Source organism: Genypterus blacodes, unplaced genomic scaffold (assembly GCF_046128005.1).
Source record: "Genypterus blacodes isolate CSIRO-AG114 ecotype Tasmania unplaced genomic scaffold, CSIRO-AGI_Gbla_v1 ptg000022l_1, whole genome shotgun sequence".
NCBI lineage: Eukaryota > Metazoa > Chordata > Actinopteri > Ophidiiformes > Ophidiidae > Genypterus > Genypterus blacodes.
In genome coordinates this window covers 2,838,183-2,855,980 of record NW_027466835.1, presented here as the reverse complement: position 1 = coordinate 2,855,980, position 17,798 = coordinate 2,838,183, and the positions used below count along the sequence as shown (strand labels likewise).

At 44.7% G+C, this 17,798-nt stretch overlaps 1 protein-coding gene across 6 annotated transcripts in view; it reads right to left on the bottom strand.

Moving 5' to 3' along the window:
* Nucleotides 1–81: 81 nt before the first annotated feature.
* Nucleotides 82–17,798, bottom strand: part of ep300b (EP300 lysine acetyltransferase b) — a 30,201-nt gene continuing 12,484 nt past the window's right edge. Inside the window, exons 14-31 of one of the 6 annotated variants that reach the window (XM_076142876.1) lie at nt 17,172–17,699; nt 16,542–16,799; nt 16,060–16,249; nt 15,745–15,896; nt 12,713–12,952; nt 12,123–12,211; nt 10,953–11,063; nt 10,085–10,141; nt 9,230–9,307; nt 8,861–8,928; nt 8,177–8,327; nt 7,001–7,261; nt 6,247–6,412; nt 5,898–6,065; nt 5,575–5,736; nt 4,947–5,228; nt 2,364–4,811; nt 82–2,024 (exon numbers count right to left, since the gene is read on the bottom strand). In XM_076142876.1, coding sequence (XP_075998991.1) covers nt 1,371–2,024; nt 2,364–4,811; nt 4,947–5,228; nt 5,575–5,736; nt 5,898–6,065; nt 6,247–6,412; nt 7,001–7,261; nt 8,177–8,327; nt 8,861–8,928; nt 9,230–9,307; nt 10,085–10,141; nt 10,953–11,063; nt 12,123–12,211; nt 12,713–12,952; nt 15,745–15,896; nt 16,060–16,249; nt 16,542–16,799; nt 17,172–17,699 — 6,063 coding nt within the window. In that variant the 3' untranslated portion in view covers nt 82–1,370. Of the gene's footprint in view, nt 4,812–4,946; nt 5,229–5,574; nt 5,737–5,897; nt 6,066–6,246; nt 6,413–7,000; nt 7,262–8,176; nt 8,328–8,860; nt 8,929–9,229; nt 9,308–10,084; nt 10,142–10,952; nt 11,064–12,122; nt 12,212–12,712; nt 12,953–15,744; nt 15,897–16,059; nt 16,250–16,541; nt 16,800–17,171; nt 17,700–17,798 lie in introns of all 6 variants that reach the window. The other 5 variants (XM_076142871.1, XM_076142872.1, XM_076142873.1 and 2 more) reach the window with 5 other exon arrangements.

Here is a 17,798-nt window from a genome sequence, read left to right as displayed (position 1 = left end):
TGAGATACTGTCTTTTTGTGATTTGGCGCTGTATAAATAAAGTTCACTTCATTCTCATGAAGATCAACATGCACAACTCACTATTGTTAATTTTCATTTTATTATAAAAACAGTATTTCAGTCCACAGTATGCATTTCCTTTGTACAGTAAAAAATATTAAATTAAACTCCCAAAGTTCTTTGCAGAAAGATGGGGGGAGGGGCAACAATTTCCCCCAGAGAGGATTCAGGGTGGGGTTAAAGTCCAAGGGAAGCAGCAAAGGGGACGAGGCTGAAAGAGACTGTGTGACTCCTCACATCTCCTTTCTCCTCATTTCGGTGCAACACAGTTCATTTGGATCAAATTTCTGTTCACCCCAAACAGAATCTTAGAAACACTATTGGATTTCCCCCTGTTTTTCACATCCCACCCTATGAACTGAAAAGGTTACAGGCACACAGGTTTGCGCCCCCTCCCCGAGCTTCCACTGCTCCATATTGTTCTTTAAGGAAGGTGTGAACAGACATTCGAGGGAGAGGGTTTGTGAGGGAAGTTCCAGCATAAGTGTCCAGTACAAAAGCTGGATAGGACGTCTGTTAGTTTGTCCGTCAACACCTCAAACTCACAGCAGACGTTCAACCACTGCAAAAACACTGACATATAAGTATTCCCAACTGGACAGAACCAAATACATCTAAAGTCAAATGAAATATCCACTACCCCCCGTTTTAACAGTCAATAAAAAAAATATACTTCTATATGAATTGTAGTAGTCTCCGGGTAAATAACACTCCCCCAAAAAAAGGAAAAGAAAAATAAATAAAGCAAACCCAAACATTTCAAAAAGGAAGATATGCATCATGTTTGGATTTACAATAATTATAACCCACATCACTCTGCAAAACTGATGAGACTGAATGATGCAAAAACAAAAAAAATGTATATAAAAAAGGTTCTTTGCATTATATCATTTTCCTCTTTAATTCTCGACAACTTTTTAAAATCTTGAAAACATTTCTTAAAAAAGGCAAATACTCCCGTTTAACTCCAAAACCCTCAAAAATATCACCTGCTTGTATTCTGCAAGAGGTGGAGGTGTGGGGAGGGCAGAGACCACCCCCCCCCCCCTCTTTGTCCACAATTGGCAAAAATATATTAACAGCAATAACTTACAATTCATTTATTCTAATGTATTTCACAACTGGTTGATTTATTGTTCATCTCCCATAGGAAGTTCAGTTCAATGCATCTTTATTGAAAACATTTTAAATAACATTTAATGATAGTATAAAAAAAGAAAGGCTAAGTAACAATAACACTGTCCTGGGTGAGTGCAGTTTGTGTCGACAACCGGAGCTTCTTGCTCGACTCGACACGTGCAGTAGAAGTCCTACATGATGTCTAACGGGTTGGGGTTCATGTTCTGGCCTAGTGGGTCCTGGCTGTTGCCCCCTGGCCCGTGGAGTCCAGCCATCCCACTCAGTTGGGACAACATGGTGCTCGGATCCGACCCAAACTGCTCAACAGAGTTCTGTTGTTGTTGTTGTGGCGGTACCCCCATTCCTGGGTGGTGCTGGTTCAGGTGGACAGGATGTTGGGCACTGGTCTGCATCTGCGGGGATATATGATGTGGAGAGGGCTGGGGCTGCATGCGCGGGGATGGACTGGAGTGCGACGGCTGCGACTGCGGTCTGGGTGAGGGCTGCGGGGATCTCACCTGATTAACAAGTGATGTGGACAGCGTTTGGCCCTGCAGGTGCGGGTGAGGGGAGGGAGCCATCTGCTGAGGCTGCTGGGGGCTCATAGGGTTGCTGTGCTGGGCTGGCGATCCCCCAGGACCGAGATGCTGTTGCTGCTGGAGCAACCTCTGATGGATGGCCTGGTGAAGCAGGGCCTGAGAGCTTTGAGGCTGGGGACCACCTTGGGTGGACTGAAGACCTAGAGGTGTCTGCTGGGGACCCCCTACACTCCCTCCACCTGGGCCTACATCACCAACTGGCAGACCAGCCATGGCATTTTGCTGCTGCTGCTGCTGCTGCTGCTGCTGCATCTGGTGGTGGTGCTGGTGCTGTAGTCTCTGCTGTAGTGCTGCTGCAGCTGCGGCCTGCTGTTGGGCCACCGTACCAGGGTAACCTTGGCCCTGCTGAACCGGAGGTCCACCGGGCTGCTGAGGACCTCCAGGTGGCCCCTGCCCAGCTTGGGGAGGCTGCATTCCCGACTGGCCCATGTAGCCTTGACCTTGTGGTGGCTGTGGCTGCTGGAATTGACCATGATTGGCTCCCATTTGCTGCTGCTGCTGGAGATGTCGTCTCATAAGCAATTCTCTGAATTGGGGATTACTAAGGTTCGTCATCTGCGGCCCCTGGCCCTGCATTGGTCTCACTCCTTGCTGTTGTTGTTGTTGTTGTTGTTGCTGCTGCTGCTGCTGCTGCTGCTGCTGCTGCTGGAGAGCTACCACTTGCTGCTGTTGTAAACCACTGAGCATCGGCCGCTGCTGCTGTAGCTGTTGCTGCTGCTGTTGTTGCTGTAGCTGCTGCTGCTGTTGTAGCTGTTGTTGCTGCTGCTGTAGCTGTTGCTGCTGCTGAAGCTGTTGCTGCTGCTGTAGCTGTTGCTGCTGCTGTAGCTGTTGTTGTTGCTGAAGCTGTTGCTGCTGCTGTAGCTGTTGCTGCTGCTGCAACTGTTGCTGCTGCTGGACTTGTTGTAGTTGAGTCATGGTGGCCATGTTAACATTCCCTGGTGTCTGACCTCCTATGTGCATTCCTGCTTGGACAGCACCTGCAGCATTCATGTTCACCTGTGGTCCCACTCCAGCCATGACATTACCAACAGGACCACCAGTAGGGCCGGGACCTCCTGGACCTCCACCGGGGACACCACCGGGGACACCACCTGGGACACCACCTGGGACACCACCTGGGACACCACCTGGGGCTCCCTGTACCCCTTTGTACTTGGAAGCTCTTTGTTTGATGAAAGCAGCCATGAGTTGTGGGTTTGAGCGCAAGATGTTGAGGACCTGCTGTTGCTGGAGGGGTGAGATAGGTGACCGGAGAGTCCGCAATAGCTCCTGGAGCGCGGCCTGTGGAATGTTCCCACCTCCAGCCCCTGGAGCACTTGTAGCTCCAAGGCCAGCTCCCCCAGGACCTTGCTGCTGCTGCTGCTGCTGCTGCTGCTGCTGCTGCTGCTGCGCCATATTCAACAGAGCTGCATGTCCATGGGCTTGTTGCTGTTGAGCTGCCATCATGGCTGGATGGCCAACCTGGTTCATCATAGCCTGCCTTTGCTGGGGAGGCATGCCCTGGCCTGTCCATTGTTGCTGCTGTTGCTGCTGCTGAGGCGGCTTTTGAAGAGGTGCACCTATCCTCTGTTGTTGAAGCGAAACAGGAGGGGGGAGCTGCCCCTGGGCCAGGCTACCCTGCTGAGGAGGCTGTTGCAAGGGTCCACCAGCTCCAAGCATCATCCCTCCTGGAGCACCTTGTTGTTGTTGTTGTTGTTGTTGTTGTTGTTGTTGCTGTTGCTGTTGTTGCTGCTGCTCCATGTGGGCACGAGCAGCAGCTGCTGCTGCTTGGGCCTTCTGAGTCATGCTCTGAGTCCCAACCATTCCAGCTGTCCCTGGGTGGGCCATGCCTATTTGTTGACCTTGAGCCTGTTGATGGTGTGGATGAGGAGGCATCATGCCTGCAGCTCCCTGGGCTGCTTGTCTCTGCAGAGCCATTTTCCTCTGAGCATCTGCTACTTGCTGGATCTTCATGGCAATTTCCACAGCTGCCTGTGGTGGACCCGCAGTTGGATGCTGTTGCTGCTGTGAGAGGGGAGTCTGGCCGAGGGGCTGATTGGGGGGTTGCTGGCCCCCAACACCTCCAGCCATGACACCGCCCCCAGGCTGCTGATGGGGAGGTGTTGCAGAACCAAGACCTGGTTTGCCCTGTGACTGGTGGATTGGGGAGGAACCAGGGGGTCTGTTGGCATATGGAGACAGATTGTTGGGGTGCTGCTGGAGCTGTTGAAGGTTGGTCCCTGCTCCACTTTGCTGCTGCTGCTGGACCTGAGGAATCATCTGCTGTTGATGTTGAGGAGAGTTCATTATCCCCCCTGACCCACCTCCCCCACCTGCCATTTGTTGGAACTGGTGATGAAGGTGGTGCTGAGGAGGCATTCCACTTTGTGGAGGCATCCCACCTCCCTGTTGTTGCTGCTGGACCCCAGGCCCAGGGCCCATCCCTTGCTGTGGGACTGGAGGCATGGTCTGAGTTGGGGTTTGTGGTGTTGGGGGTTGAGTTCCAACAGATGTCGGGGTATTTGGTGCAGTAATACCATTGTTTCCTGGTGATGGTAGACCGCCGACAGGTCCTCCTGGTGGCCCTCCTGCTGGTTGCCCTACTCTCTGCATGCTGGCCATCCTCCTTCTCAACATCTGAGCCTGCTGGAGCCTGTGCTGCAGCTGCTGTTGTCGGAGCTTGTGCTTGATGTTTAAGCAAAACGGTACAGGACATTTGTTCTCTTGACAGTGCTTGGCATGGTAGCAGCACAGCGCAATGAGCTGCTTGCAGATAGGGCATCCACCATTGGTTTTGCGTTTGCAGCCTTTCGTATGCTGAACAACACGCTTCATCTTCTGGCAGGATGGCAACGAACAATTGGCGTTACGACACTGGCAGGCGTGAACAAGCGACTGAATGCAGCGCTGGATGCTGAGACGGCGAGAGTCTCCAGGGCTCTGAGTGGCTGCTGCCGCCTGGTTGTTGCTGTCGTCGTCCAGTCCAAGCCCCAGCTTATCCATTTTGTGTTCATGGCCTTTAGAGTGGTAGCAGGTGATGCACAAGTCATAGTCCTGGGAAAAGGAAAAAGAATACATGAAAGGATGGTTAACATGGTAACAATAGTTTGCATTTGATTTTTAAGACTTTTATCACATCTGCTTGTAAATCATGATTAAAGTCAAATGTGTGTGTGTGCGACTTCTCACCTCGCAGACAGTGCAGTGGAAGCGGGTCTCCACATGATGTTTACACTCATTGCAGGTGTAGACAAAGCGGTCCTGGCTCTGGTTGTGCAGCTCCACCAGCATACACATGGAGCTCCACAAGGACCTCCTCAGAGAGCTGAACTCCAGGTGTTTGTCTCTGGCCAGGGTAAGGAAGGCATCGCGGCCGTCCATTAAGTCACAGGCCATTAAGGGGTCCGGGTCGGTGATGGGGGGCAGGGAGTTTGCGGTGGGGCCGGCGATGAGACGTATGACGAAGAACACCTGGCGATGACAGTGGAGAGGACTTGAGTTAACCCCATTCCTAAACTTTACTCACTCGCTGTATACAATCATGGCGTAGGAACACACTGTACGATAAATTCAACATTATTTATATAGCACCTAATCACAACAAATGTTATCTGGAGGGACTTTACATGCAGGGCACTTAAAGAAGCCCAACATTCCCCCATGAGTAAGCACTTTGGCAACAGTGACAACCAAAAACTCCCCTGAAAATGAAAACAGCTGCGACATAACTCACCATAAAGATCTTTAAGGAATTTTATCACAACATAATCCAGGTGAAATGAGCCACTATTACTTGAACTGAATTCGAGCTACCAACCTCCTTGTGTTTCTCCATGCAGGCATAAAGTTTTTGGGAAAGGTCATTGGAGACGTTTGGCATCCCTGGTTTCTTCTTGTTGGCTCGGCTCAAGCTGCTCTTGTTTTTACTGGTCTTTTTGTTGTTCTTCTTTTTGGCATTCTTGCTGTCCCCTTTAGCAGCCTGTGAACAGGTAAATGTCAAATTCAATACACATATCAGTATGGCACATATGAGCTTGCCTAGAAACACTACGGCAAAGAACGTACTCAATCCTATTAAAAACATCCCCAATGGGTGAACAACGCACATACACCCTTTTCTTCATCACCAGTTGTACTTACGTCTGTGCTTTCGTTGGAGGTACTGTTTTCCTCTCTCTTCCTCTCCTCCTCCTCCTGCTCCAGCTCCTTGATGCTCTCCTCGAGTACATTGGGCCAGAAGTCACCTTCAAAGTATGGAAGCTCCTTGGCACTGGTCAGACGGTCCTCTGTTGCCTGCTTGAAGATGTCCTGAGTGACAAAGGTAGAGAAGAAGGTTCACGTAAATGTGGTAAACACTAACTAATGTAGCATCGTTGTAGTATACGTGGTTTCATTGGTTGCATACACCTTGAACACCGGCAATTATTAACACCGGCAAGTACACGATAGAGGTCGCCCCGGGCTTTCAGAACAAACAGTAAAGTCTTACCTTGAAGTCATGGACAATTCGCTCAGCCGCGGCCTTATCGAGCATCTTCTTGTACCACTCCTGCAGGCGTTTGGGTTTGGGGATCTTCTGGTCAGTTGGGTGACAATGGAAGATGTAATCATCCCCTTCACTTGGTGGACAGGCCCAGATATGACCGTTTGTATACCTGAGGTGATAAAGGCATTTTAAGTTATACTAATGAAAAAACAAACAATTTTAATGCTTCTATAGTAGCAGAGCTCTTCAGTTAAGGTGTTAAATTTTGGCATGTGTTGTGTTAAACTGTAGTCCTAAAGTGGTCTTATCTTTGCTTAACATTTTACACCTAAAGTGAATTAAGAGCATCCCGAAAATACCTATAGGGATGGTCATGACCTCTATGGATAGCAAATAACTTGGGGAACTTATGTAAGTATACATAATCTTGCAACTATTAACATCTTACAGAAAAAGAGTTGGAAGTAAGAGGAAATATTCTAGCTGTCATTAAAAAATACAAATAAAATAAAACCATTTAACAAAGATTCCAAGTATAAATAAAAATGCTTCTGTTAATGGAACCTTCACAATGACATCTACAATTAATTGAAGTGATAGGGCAAAGAAAGAGGCTCAAAAGGGAAATGATGGAAAAAAAGGGATGAATCAAATTCATAGTATTTTCAGAAATATGGACAAAATATGAAAAGATTAGTGTTTTGAAACTGTACCGAGGCCAGTTAAAGTTTAAAGTTGAAATCTTTTAATTTCTTACCCCTGCCTCTTGACATATTCCAAATAACCTAGAAGGATCTCATGGTAGACTGTGGTCCTGAGGTGGCGTGGCCGGAAGAAGTGCACACTGTCGAGGTAAGAGATGTACACTCGTCTCTGATTAGGCGGGGGGCAGTCCGAGCCGTACTCTTGGACATGCATGCCAAAAAAACAAACGTCTGCTCCATCAACGTCTTCAAATGCGAACAGTGCTTTCATCCGGTATGGAAACGACTCTGCCATTTCGCCACTGTCCACAAACCTGGTGGAGGGAGAGCCAATGTGAGCTGTCTGACGTTTACACCAACAAAGCACCAAAAGCCATTTACAGATGTGGGTTTTGGTAGGTGGGTGTTGCAATAGAAAAAAAGGAATGTCCGATATTCCACATTAAATAGAACTAAAACTTTGCTTTACAATTAAACATAAAATTTTAAATAAAACAAATGAAAATGGTCTGGACAAAATTATTCACACCCCTTAGAAATAAATAATTGGATAGCGTCATTTCAAGCAGACCATTTTGTTAAATTGGTATCACATCTCTCTTCGACCTTAAAATCAATGGAATCAGCTAAATGGACAAAAGTTCTCCTTGTTCTGTTGCAAATCATTGTGTGCACCAGACTGAACAAGAGACAAGAAAAAGAAAACCTTGATCGCGGTTTACAAGATCCCTACAAGCAACTTCTGACTAATGGCGGCTGTATTCAGACCTGTGGTTAGTTTGCTTTGTTCCGAATCGAGTAACCATGTTCACAATCAAACCTGGATTGGATTTGTGTTCACACCTTAACATTTACCAGAACGTAAACGTTTTCGTGATTGGTCAAGGAGTAACCTCTCAACTGGAAAATGTGTTCTGTTTTTTTCTGTTCTGTCCACTTGTTCTGTTCTGTTGGTCCGGATTCGAGTGTGATTTAGGGATAAACACTCCAGGTTTCGGAATAGGTGCTCCAAACAAGCCAGGTCTGAATACAGCCCCATACTAACTTGCTATGCAATAGATATTATAAGACAATCAACCACAAATTTTGCGAACCCCCTGTTGAAGACCTCTGCTGTAAGGGTTTCCTGGTACAAAGTTCTCGGTTGTCAACAGTGGTAACTTGGTGGGTGACTTATTTCTCTATTCAATACAGCAGAAGACCCTGCAAATGAAACTTTTAACTCTTACCTGGACTTCATGCCTGACTTGACCTCGACAACTTTGTCTGAGACATGGACCACCCGGATGGTGACTTCACCTGATTCCGGGTGGCTTTGCCGCTTGAGGTAGTCGTTCACTCTCGACTCCAAGTAGATTCCCAACTTGGTGTGAGGAAGCCCTGGGACAGAGAAAAAGAGTCCATCAGAGTAAAACCCTATGATAGCCAATATACGCAACTTTGCTTGGAGGACCATAAATATGTAACGACCAGTCACTCACCATTAAATCGTCTGATTCTACTGATGGTTCATAACTATCTCTCACCCTTGCTTTGGTATAGTTTGAGCTGCATTTGTCATCACTCAATGGTATGTTAATTTGCCCTATTTGTCTTTTCCCTCTGATGATCTGTATGTTAACTTGCCCTGTCGGCTAAAGCCTAAGCATATTGTGCCTAACCCCATTACATATTTACTTTACATTACCCAACCTGCTCTACTCAGAGCTAATGAAGTGTTGTTGTAATGCTAACTTGTCTAAGTACACATAGAGTGAATGAGCTTTTTCAACACATATTCCATAGCCCTCTGAAGACTACAAAACACAGCCCAAGCACCTATGCAGTAACCAGGGACTCACACAGACTGTCTGACTTAAAGAAGATACAGGCAGGGCTGAAAAACACATCAAAATATGAAGTTTTCAACTTACTCTTGGCTGCATACTTGTTCTCTTTCCGTGTCTTGTTGGCCATTTTAAGGCAGTTGTCACATTCAAAGCTGTGATAAGGGAGGGAAAAAAATGGTGTTTTAAGTCAGATTATTGTCTTAACAAACAGCAGTGTCAATAAACAAGTGGCTTTAATCAGTAGATGTATTGGATTTTCACTTCATTCTGACATTCTTTAAACAATCGTGATGACTTTGATCATGACTTTTAATGAAAAACTGTCCCCACATAATGAACAGGTAGACTCCAAACTGCACTTTTATGTGTGTTGGTTCCTCCCTCCCTCTATCTTAGTAAATGTGTGCATCTGACCAGATGCATAGTGACAATTCCATATAATAGCTGGCTCACCCTGATGGCCATATGGTTTCATGATGCAGGACACAGATCTGGTGCATTTTACGACCACAGTCAATACATTCCACAAGCCTGAGCAGAGAGAAAAAGCAAAGTTAATAAGTTAATAAGATACTGTGTGATGGGAATACACAGCATTTTGTATAAGCTTCAGTGTTGTTAAATAACAAAAAGCTACATAAGCCATATGTGACAAATGAAACACTCTGACCCTTAGAGACAGCTTTGTTTTTTAGATTGCCAATTAGTCAATCGCGACATGCATTTGGTTTTGTTGCGCAGAGCTGATCTAGTCAATCAGCAGGACAGGTGCCAAGAGGCAGTCGGGCTAGAGCCTGTATGTCTGATAGTGCAGCAAAGCCTTGAATACATATGGTTTTGTTTACGGCTCTCTGGCAATTCCACAAGCCAAAAGTACAAGAGGTGGCAGAAGAGGAGGCCTTTCTAAGATAACAAAGCTTCTTATGATTGGGTTGTCTTTTGTGAGAGAAGCGCATTTTTCTGTAACCCTGGATGACAGGGATATATTGATAGCAGATGGCTGATGTGTGAGCAGACAGGAGAGCATAGTGATAAAGGCTGACACTTCGTCTTCTAACTGCATAAATACAGGCAGTGCCATAATTTTGCTCAATAACAACTCTTAACCACAGTTGAAACTGCTACTTTCAGTTTTCCACAACAAAGCAAGAGATAGGGGACGTGACCCGGGACACAGGGGCCACCTATTGAACTTCAGAGAGTGAAACCAGGAGTTTCAGTAGCATTACCATTATCTAAAACTACCTTAACGCAGTACTGATCAATAATACACAGATACAAAAAGATGAGTAAAAAATGAGGACATACAACTCAGGGTCAAGTGTGTCATTCTTCTTTCGCTGGAACTGTTCTTTGTTGATTGACCTTTGGGACAAAGCAAATCATACAATGTAAAAACAATGGTCTAATTTCTACCTGTTAAGTTTGTTTGCATACAAAGTAATTAGATGTTTTAAGAAAAAGAAGAAAGGACTATGGGCAGTTTGTCATCATGAGTTACGCTAACCACTGGCTTTTGCTCAGCATTTGATATCTCCTCATCAAACACTCAAATGCTGAGCTGAAACTAGTTAAAAGTAAAAGAGGTATATGCAGTGAGAAATAAAATGCTAGCTTTAAAACAGGAGTAACATAAAAATGATAGAGCGAGATTAACATGGGGTGGGAATACTATGATCCTGCCACTGTAGAATTCCATTATAATGAGCATTACTAAACAGGCAGTTCAGACATACTATGCTGTAATGCATTGTGGGAAAATTGTTACTGATACGTCTCATTCAGTCCAACTTAAGAGGAAGATATGGCAAAGTATTTATTTTGAGCAGGACTCAATCACACTAAAAAGTTTATCCACTAATTCCAATACTTTGGTTCCACTGAATTTGATGAGAAATGTCAACAATAAATGTAAACTAATAAAACAGGATAGTTTTGATCAAATGGAATCCTGCATAATTAGATCTAAATACCAAGAGAAATATTTTCAACTGCTACATTGCATCTCTGACAGACGACTCAGAATTGCACTCCATTAAGACATAACTATATAATTCTAAATTCTAATCAAGAATGCCCTCTCATGAAGTATTACTACTAAAATGAACCATAAAAGATGGGAAGAGCCTTCTTTAAAAGTGTGAGAAAAAAATCAGCAGTTTGGACTGATACTTACGTTTGAGGCTGGGAGGGGTCGTCTCCCAGGGAAACGGTCTCACCCTGGATTTCGTTGAAACACTTCTCACAGAAGTGGTACCTGTCAGCAAGAAGCCCATATTTTGGTGAACTACACCGTTCACCATCAGCACAGCCAATCACAGATAGGGCACGAAGAAGCAGCCGTCAATCAGAGCAGGGCAGGACAGGCCAGGGGGCGGGCACACAGGAGGAAGCAGAGGGCAAGGTAGGTCGTCGCCAGGAGGCAGCAGCCAATCGGGATGAGGTTTTTTGTGTGGGTGGGTGTTTTGATTTTTGCACGTAAATTTTTTGGAGTGGATGATTGGTCACACCAAAGCAGGCCAATGCAGACATCACAAGCGTTAAAAAGGAAGGAGAGAAGGGAAGAAGGGAGGGGAGATGGGAAGGGGGGGGAAGGGAGGTCAAAATGAATATTAAGGCGTGAAATAAATCATTACAGGTCAGACAAAGACAATGATGGGACAGGGGAAAGAGGAGGGAACATGTAGGAGGGAAAGGAAGATGGACAGAATGGAACAACAACCAACAGAGGACAGAGAGCCAAGGCAAAGCAAAGATTAGCGTCAGACATCCAGTGGTAAACAACAACATTACAGCAACACTACAGGCTGTGGACGGGGGAAGGGGGCAAGGATAAAAGTCTCCGAACATGAAAGGGCAGATGAGGAAAACATAACAGTAAAGCAACAGAGACCCATCATCCTTTGGAATCATTTATAAAGTGGGAACCTCTCAACTGGTAAAAACAATTTGTCAGGGCAAATATCACAAAATGCGAGCCGTCATGTGTTGTGTGTTTAAATCTGCCCGGTAATCATAAGGAATAACAAATGCTGAAGCAGACAGGAACCCACTTTGTGAATGATAACAGACTGTAAATTATAACGGTGAGATATGAAGATGGAGATGGTGCCAGGGTAACCGGTTAAAGCCAAATTCAATCTCTGACTCATCTGTGATTGCACTGATTGATAGATGCTATGATGTAGGGGGAAATACTACACATGTACAAAATACACCATGATAGATTCCAGTTGATTTCGTGAAGTCAGAATTTACACGGCAAATTAGCAAATGCTATTGTTCTTTGGTGCCATCTTCCAGATCTGTGTGTGTGTATGTGTTCCTCTGTGTTATCACCTCTTACCTGTTCTGGTAGCTAAAATAAGCAGCGTCTCGTTGGATGGTGCATAATTGCTTTCCGTAGCAGCACAGAGTTTGGGGGGAAAACTCAAACTGAAACAATAAAGAGAGAATCAAAGAATGGGTTGCGATCAATACCATGGTAACTGATGCTCAAGTTTCCTTTGTTAATTGTATCCCATTCTTAAGAAATTGTTGTAAGCCAATGGAAACATGCATGTATTAAACTGCAGCATATTTAAGACCTCACTAACAACAACAACAACAACAACAAAGAATATCTGGGAAGATTTTGCAATTTCCTTGGATAGGTTAGGTTTAAGATATGACTTCTTTCCAAAATGTTAGAAATTTGGAGTGGGACAAGCTGATAAGCAGTGTAAAGATTAGGCTGGACATTTAGGTTTAGTCATGCAATTCATCTATGCAACATAAAATTAGTTTAGGAGCGAACACGGCTGCATGACGCCATCTGCCTTAACTAACATGTTGAAATCGGGCCCTGAATCTTATTATAAATGACCATCAATACACTACTATAAGCAGAGTTGTGGAAAAAGACATGAATTTAGAAATACAAAACTCTCATCTCACCTTCCTCCCGCAGCAGTACCCCAGTCCCTGCATGACAGGATCGATCTCTGACTCAAACACCTCCGCCAGCTTGGAGCAGTACTTGTAGACACGGGATGTCTTGCGGTTGTACAGCCAAGCATTGCTGAACATCAGCCATATGTCCTCCACATATTGCCAGGGCTCCTGGTACTGTCCCGTGTCCAGCTTGCGCTTGATGGTTGACAGGTCTATAGGGTTTTTCACTATGTCAAAGTAGTCCTGGTTTGGAAGGGACACAAACCGGATTGCAGTAACATGTTGAGGTACAGTTCACGAGGTGAGAAGAGGTGAGGCGGGAACAAGCGGTGGCAAGTTGTTCATCCCAGGGGCAGAGATGAGAGGCGCAGGGAAGAGAACCCAACAGCAGCAGCAGCAGCAGCAGCAGCAGCAGCAGCAGCAGCAGCAGCAGCAGCATTGTAGCAGCAGGGTGAGGTTTGATGAGGGCATCACAGGGGACCAGGTGGGACCAGAGTGGGGGAGAGAAGAGGGTGCAGGGGGACAATGTTGTTGAGCGCTGCAGAGAGGAACGTTCACGTGCAGACAGAGAGACATGACAAATTCTGCCCTCCAGCTCTCCGCTTTGCACCCTGGCTTTAATCTAGTAACTGTCTGCACTGTGATACAGGGACTAGCCCACTCTCACTCTCTCAAAAATAACACAATTGTCTCTGAAAATAATCAGATATACTTTGTGCTAGTTGAAACTATTACTATGTACTTGGCATTCACCATTCTGAATCCAATTTTTAATAGAACTGACACTTCGATTTTCAATGCCATATATTATTTAAAATAATATAACATGAAAATGGCTTACACAAAATTATTGATACCCGTAGACCAGAAGATTATCAAGGCATTCTGGAGCCAACATAATGCTTAGTGTCAAACAGCTATGTCTCAGTCATGAGTCATTGCTTTGCCAAAACAAGAATGACAAAACATACAAATGGGTCAGAGGAAAAAATGTAACCGCTCCAAAATGGCCTGCTTGCAGTCCTGATCTGAATCCAATCAAACATCTATCCATCATAGATGGAAAGAGCTGAAACCCGCAGTTGGGAGAAGGCACACATCCAACCTGAGAGAAGTGGTGGAGTTGAGAGGTGCCCGTTCAGAGCTACAGAAAGGGCTTGATTGCAGCGATTGCCTCAAAAGGGTGTGCGACAAAACAATTGGTTAAGGATCACAATAATTTTGTCCAGGCCATTTTCATTTGTTTATCATTTTAAATGATATTTCAACAACAAATGATCAAAAGTTAAGTGTCTGTGAAGGTTCTTAGTCATCCAGGTCACAGTATTCGAGGAAAGTTCATCTTTGCTAACTGGACTTACTGGTAAAGGTTTGTATAGTATAGTTTACAACTTTCCTTCCACAAAAGTTAAGTGTCAGTTCTACTAAATCTAAAATCTAGAATCGTGGATGCCATTTACTTTTGTCAGTTTCAACTTATTTCAGAGATAATTGTGTTGTGTTTTTATTAGATCGAAACCAACATTTTTAGCCACATCTGTAAGTCCACAAAGCTTTCAGCCCCATGAGGTGATAAGGGTGCAAAACCAAGAAGAGCAGTGGTCACAGATCAATAGAATCACTATTCAGCAACAAGGCCAGCATTAACAAGGCCAGCAGCACGAGTAGCAACATGATGGCAGTGTTAAAGCCAACAGTGCTGGGGTGAAAAAAAGCGATGGATGAGTCTCCAAAAAGCTCCTCTCTTCCCATTGTCTGACCTTAGTTCTGGTCAAACTACAATCCATTTCCTTTGAGTGGCGGACAAGTTGAGGAAAAGCTTTTTGGAGATTCAACAAAAAAGGAGGTATGGGCTTCAAAGAGGGGAGACTATCTCAATGTCACCATGGCAAACACAATCAGGTAAGAGACAGTTATCTCTCGAGCTGCTCACATGAACAACTAAGTGATGTGTGTGACCAGACTGACCCACAGAAGTTAACAGATTAATAACCAGCATCACATGGCCATGGAGGTCCCTCAGGTAGAAGTGAGCCAATAATTTGATGATTGTTCATGATGGTTTCACAAACTTGTCATTTAGAACATTGGAAATGTTGGTGTTATTACTGCAACACAATGATTTGCCGTGTGTGTAATTGGACTTTTCAGAGATGATGGTGTTCTATAAATACTCTTGGTTCAGATCCAGAGATGGTTAGTTATTGGCTCACCTCAACGCACAGCCCGGCTGAATACAACACACTACTACTGGTGAGGAACTGAACTAGAAAGCTAGCAATGGAATACAAGGATGAAAACTAAAGAAATAATGATTGAAATTAAAACATATAATATGAATTTAAGAAAGCATAAAGAGAAAAAGTAAATTAAACAAATAATAATAGAAAGCAATGGGCTTGTGAACTATTTTAGCTAGTTGGCCTTTCTTTGGTGACCTTGTGTTTTGAAACACATGTCTGTAAAATATGTACTTTGTGTTTATTGGACATTTTGAGCTATGATATACAAAGAGCAGCCAATGCTCTAGGGCAGTGGTTCCCAAACTTTTTCTTTCGCACCCCCCTGAAGTTTTCCCCGCCCCCCACTTTAGGAACCACTGCTCTAGGGGATGCTCGGATGTTAATAGCTTTAAGATTATCAAAATGTAATAGGGAAACAATTGAATTTAAGTAAAAGCAACTTCCAAAAATGCTTGCCAAGTGAAATTCTTTATCAGCAACTGCTATATTTTTAAATGTTGCTTTTCATTTTGCCTTCAGAACAAGAATAAAGCTAAATAAATAGTCACAACTCATTGTTTTGATTTACAATATGAATTTCTAAGTTCAATACGCACGCAATCATTCAAACACACTTCTACATCTCATTCACTCAACCTCTAACATGCAATGGAAGTAAAATGAACGGAGAGATCAAAGAAATAGGAATCATAGAAAGACAAAGGAGAAAACAAACTAACTATAATTCAAAAAAGGAAAAAAAACAAGGTTTGAGAGGAGCGGAAGCAAAATGGCAGCAGTGCAGTCCCTTACCAGGTTAGTTTTGTTACTAGTTCGAATACGTACGGGTATTCCCAGTAACTGGGGGTCCACCGGCTGTCGGAAAGGAAGGGACTCAGGGTCCTGCCGGTATAGAGCCTCAAGAGTTGGCATCAGAGCCTGACGCAGCTCCTCCGGCTTGAAGACTGAGAAACATGGGAGAACACAGAGAAAAATAAATGAGACAAAGGAGGTCCAAGGTGAAAAGGGAATATTGAATGACACCGACACATAAAATTTTATTTTATACGCCAGTTCTTGCTGTGAAATCAACTAAGAGCAGAATGCAGCCATTGTGCCATCTCTTACTTTTCTTTTTGCTCTGAGTATTTGCTGGGGAGCTGTTAGCTGCCGACTCTGAACCCTCCTCTTCCTCTTTTGGCTCTTTCTTCAGCTCAGGTTTCTTGTCTTCATCCTTTGTGCCTGATGACAGTGAGGATGAGGATGTATCCATTCGTTCGCCTTTACACCCATCTCCTGAAGGCTCCTCTTTTTTTATCTGTGAAGAAGGTTTCATGTTATTATCTAATTCAACTTAAGCTTTGCCCGACAACGCTTTCCAAATACTACAGTGTTTCAAGATCATGGCCAGTTTCGTTTTTGAGAAAAGATCTATGTTGAAAAGTAAACTTGTAAGGCCTAGAAGAAGATATGGTGTCTTTCAAGTTTCATCAACTTAGAATAATAAATTACTTTTTACGTGTTCAAAGTAATTATTTCATTAAATAAAAACCTGTTTTTTTTACTAGGACAAATAGATCACCTTGTTTGTAAGATGTGAACCAAGTTACCTGTAGCTTTTCCTCAGTCTTCACATCTGACTGACCCTTTCCGAGGGCCTTGTCGTCTCGGTGGATTTCGGCTTCCTCCTCGTCCTCCTCCTCTTCCTCTTCCTCCTCCTCCTCTTTCTTCACCTCCATTTTGACATTCCCCTTGCTAGAGGCAGGGCCGTCTGAAGGGGCAGGGTGGGAGCTGGGATCAGCACAGCTGCTGACCGAGGCTGGAGTGGGCACCTGCCCATCTGCTGACAGAGAGGGCTTTGGAGATACCTGATGTACAAGATAAAAAAGTTTAGCATTCGTCAAAATGTATTTTTCCAATGCAAAGAATTAATGTTGCCACTTCTGGGGTAAATTTAGAAAAATGCTAATTTTAACTTGACTTTAACTGTAATATCCATGCAAACATTCATTACATGCTATTCCTCAGGATGTGAAGTGATCCGGACAGCAGGGACAACTTCAGAAATTTGTAAGTGTTTATGTCAGTGACTTTGAAGATTGTCCTTTCAGGCCTTCATTTATCAAATCCACAAATTCTAGAAATAATGTTGAAGGCCAATACAGAAAAGAGGATCCAAGGTATAAAGACATCTTAAGCAGGGAACGACTGGGTATTTAAAAGCATGGTGATGGACTCACTGGGGTCTGTGGCAGCTGTGATGGCACATCGGCATTGTGGGTAGGTACTGATGGAGGCTGGTTTGCCTGGGTTTCTGTGGAAGCCATGCCCCCTACCGTCTGCTGAGGAATCTGCTGTGGAAGCTGAATGGGCTTCTCAGAGTTTACCCCCCTGCCCATTGGCTGCTGCTGTAAAATTTGTTGTTGCTGCAGCTGTGGTTGCTGTTGGGGTTGCTGTGGAGGAGGTAGCTGCGGTGTGTTGGGAGTCTGTGGCCGTGGTGTCTGAGAGCCAGGTAATGTAGTGGGTGTTTGATGTGGCTGAGGCGTGAGGCTGCGTGCCGGGGAGGGGGAGTTTGTTCGGATTGGTGGGCAGTGCGAATAGGAGTTGGGCTGGGTGGGGGTGGATGATGGAGGCACATTAGTAAGAGGCCCAGCACTACTATTGGACCCCATGGAGCCAACAGAGGCTCCGGAACCTGGGGCAGCAGATGCAGACTGGGTGGCAGGGCTGTGGGCCATGAGGGAAGATGGCGTAGACATCTGGTTCTGCTACAAAGGACATGATATGAGTTAGAGTACTGTAATATATTGTATATTCAGCATTTTATGTATTAGAGGAATTTCAACCTAGATATCAAATATGGTCAT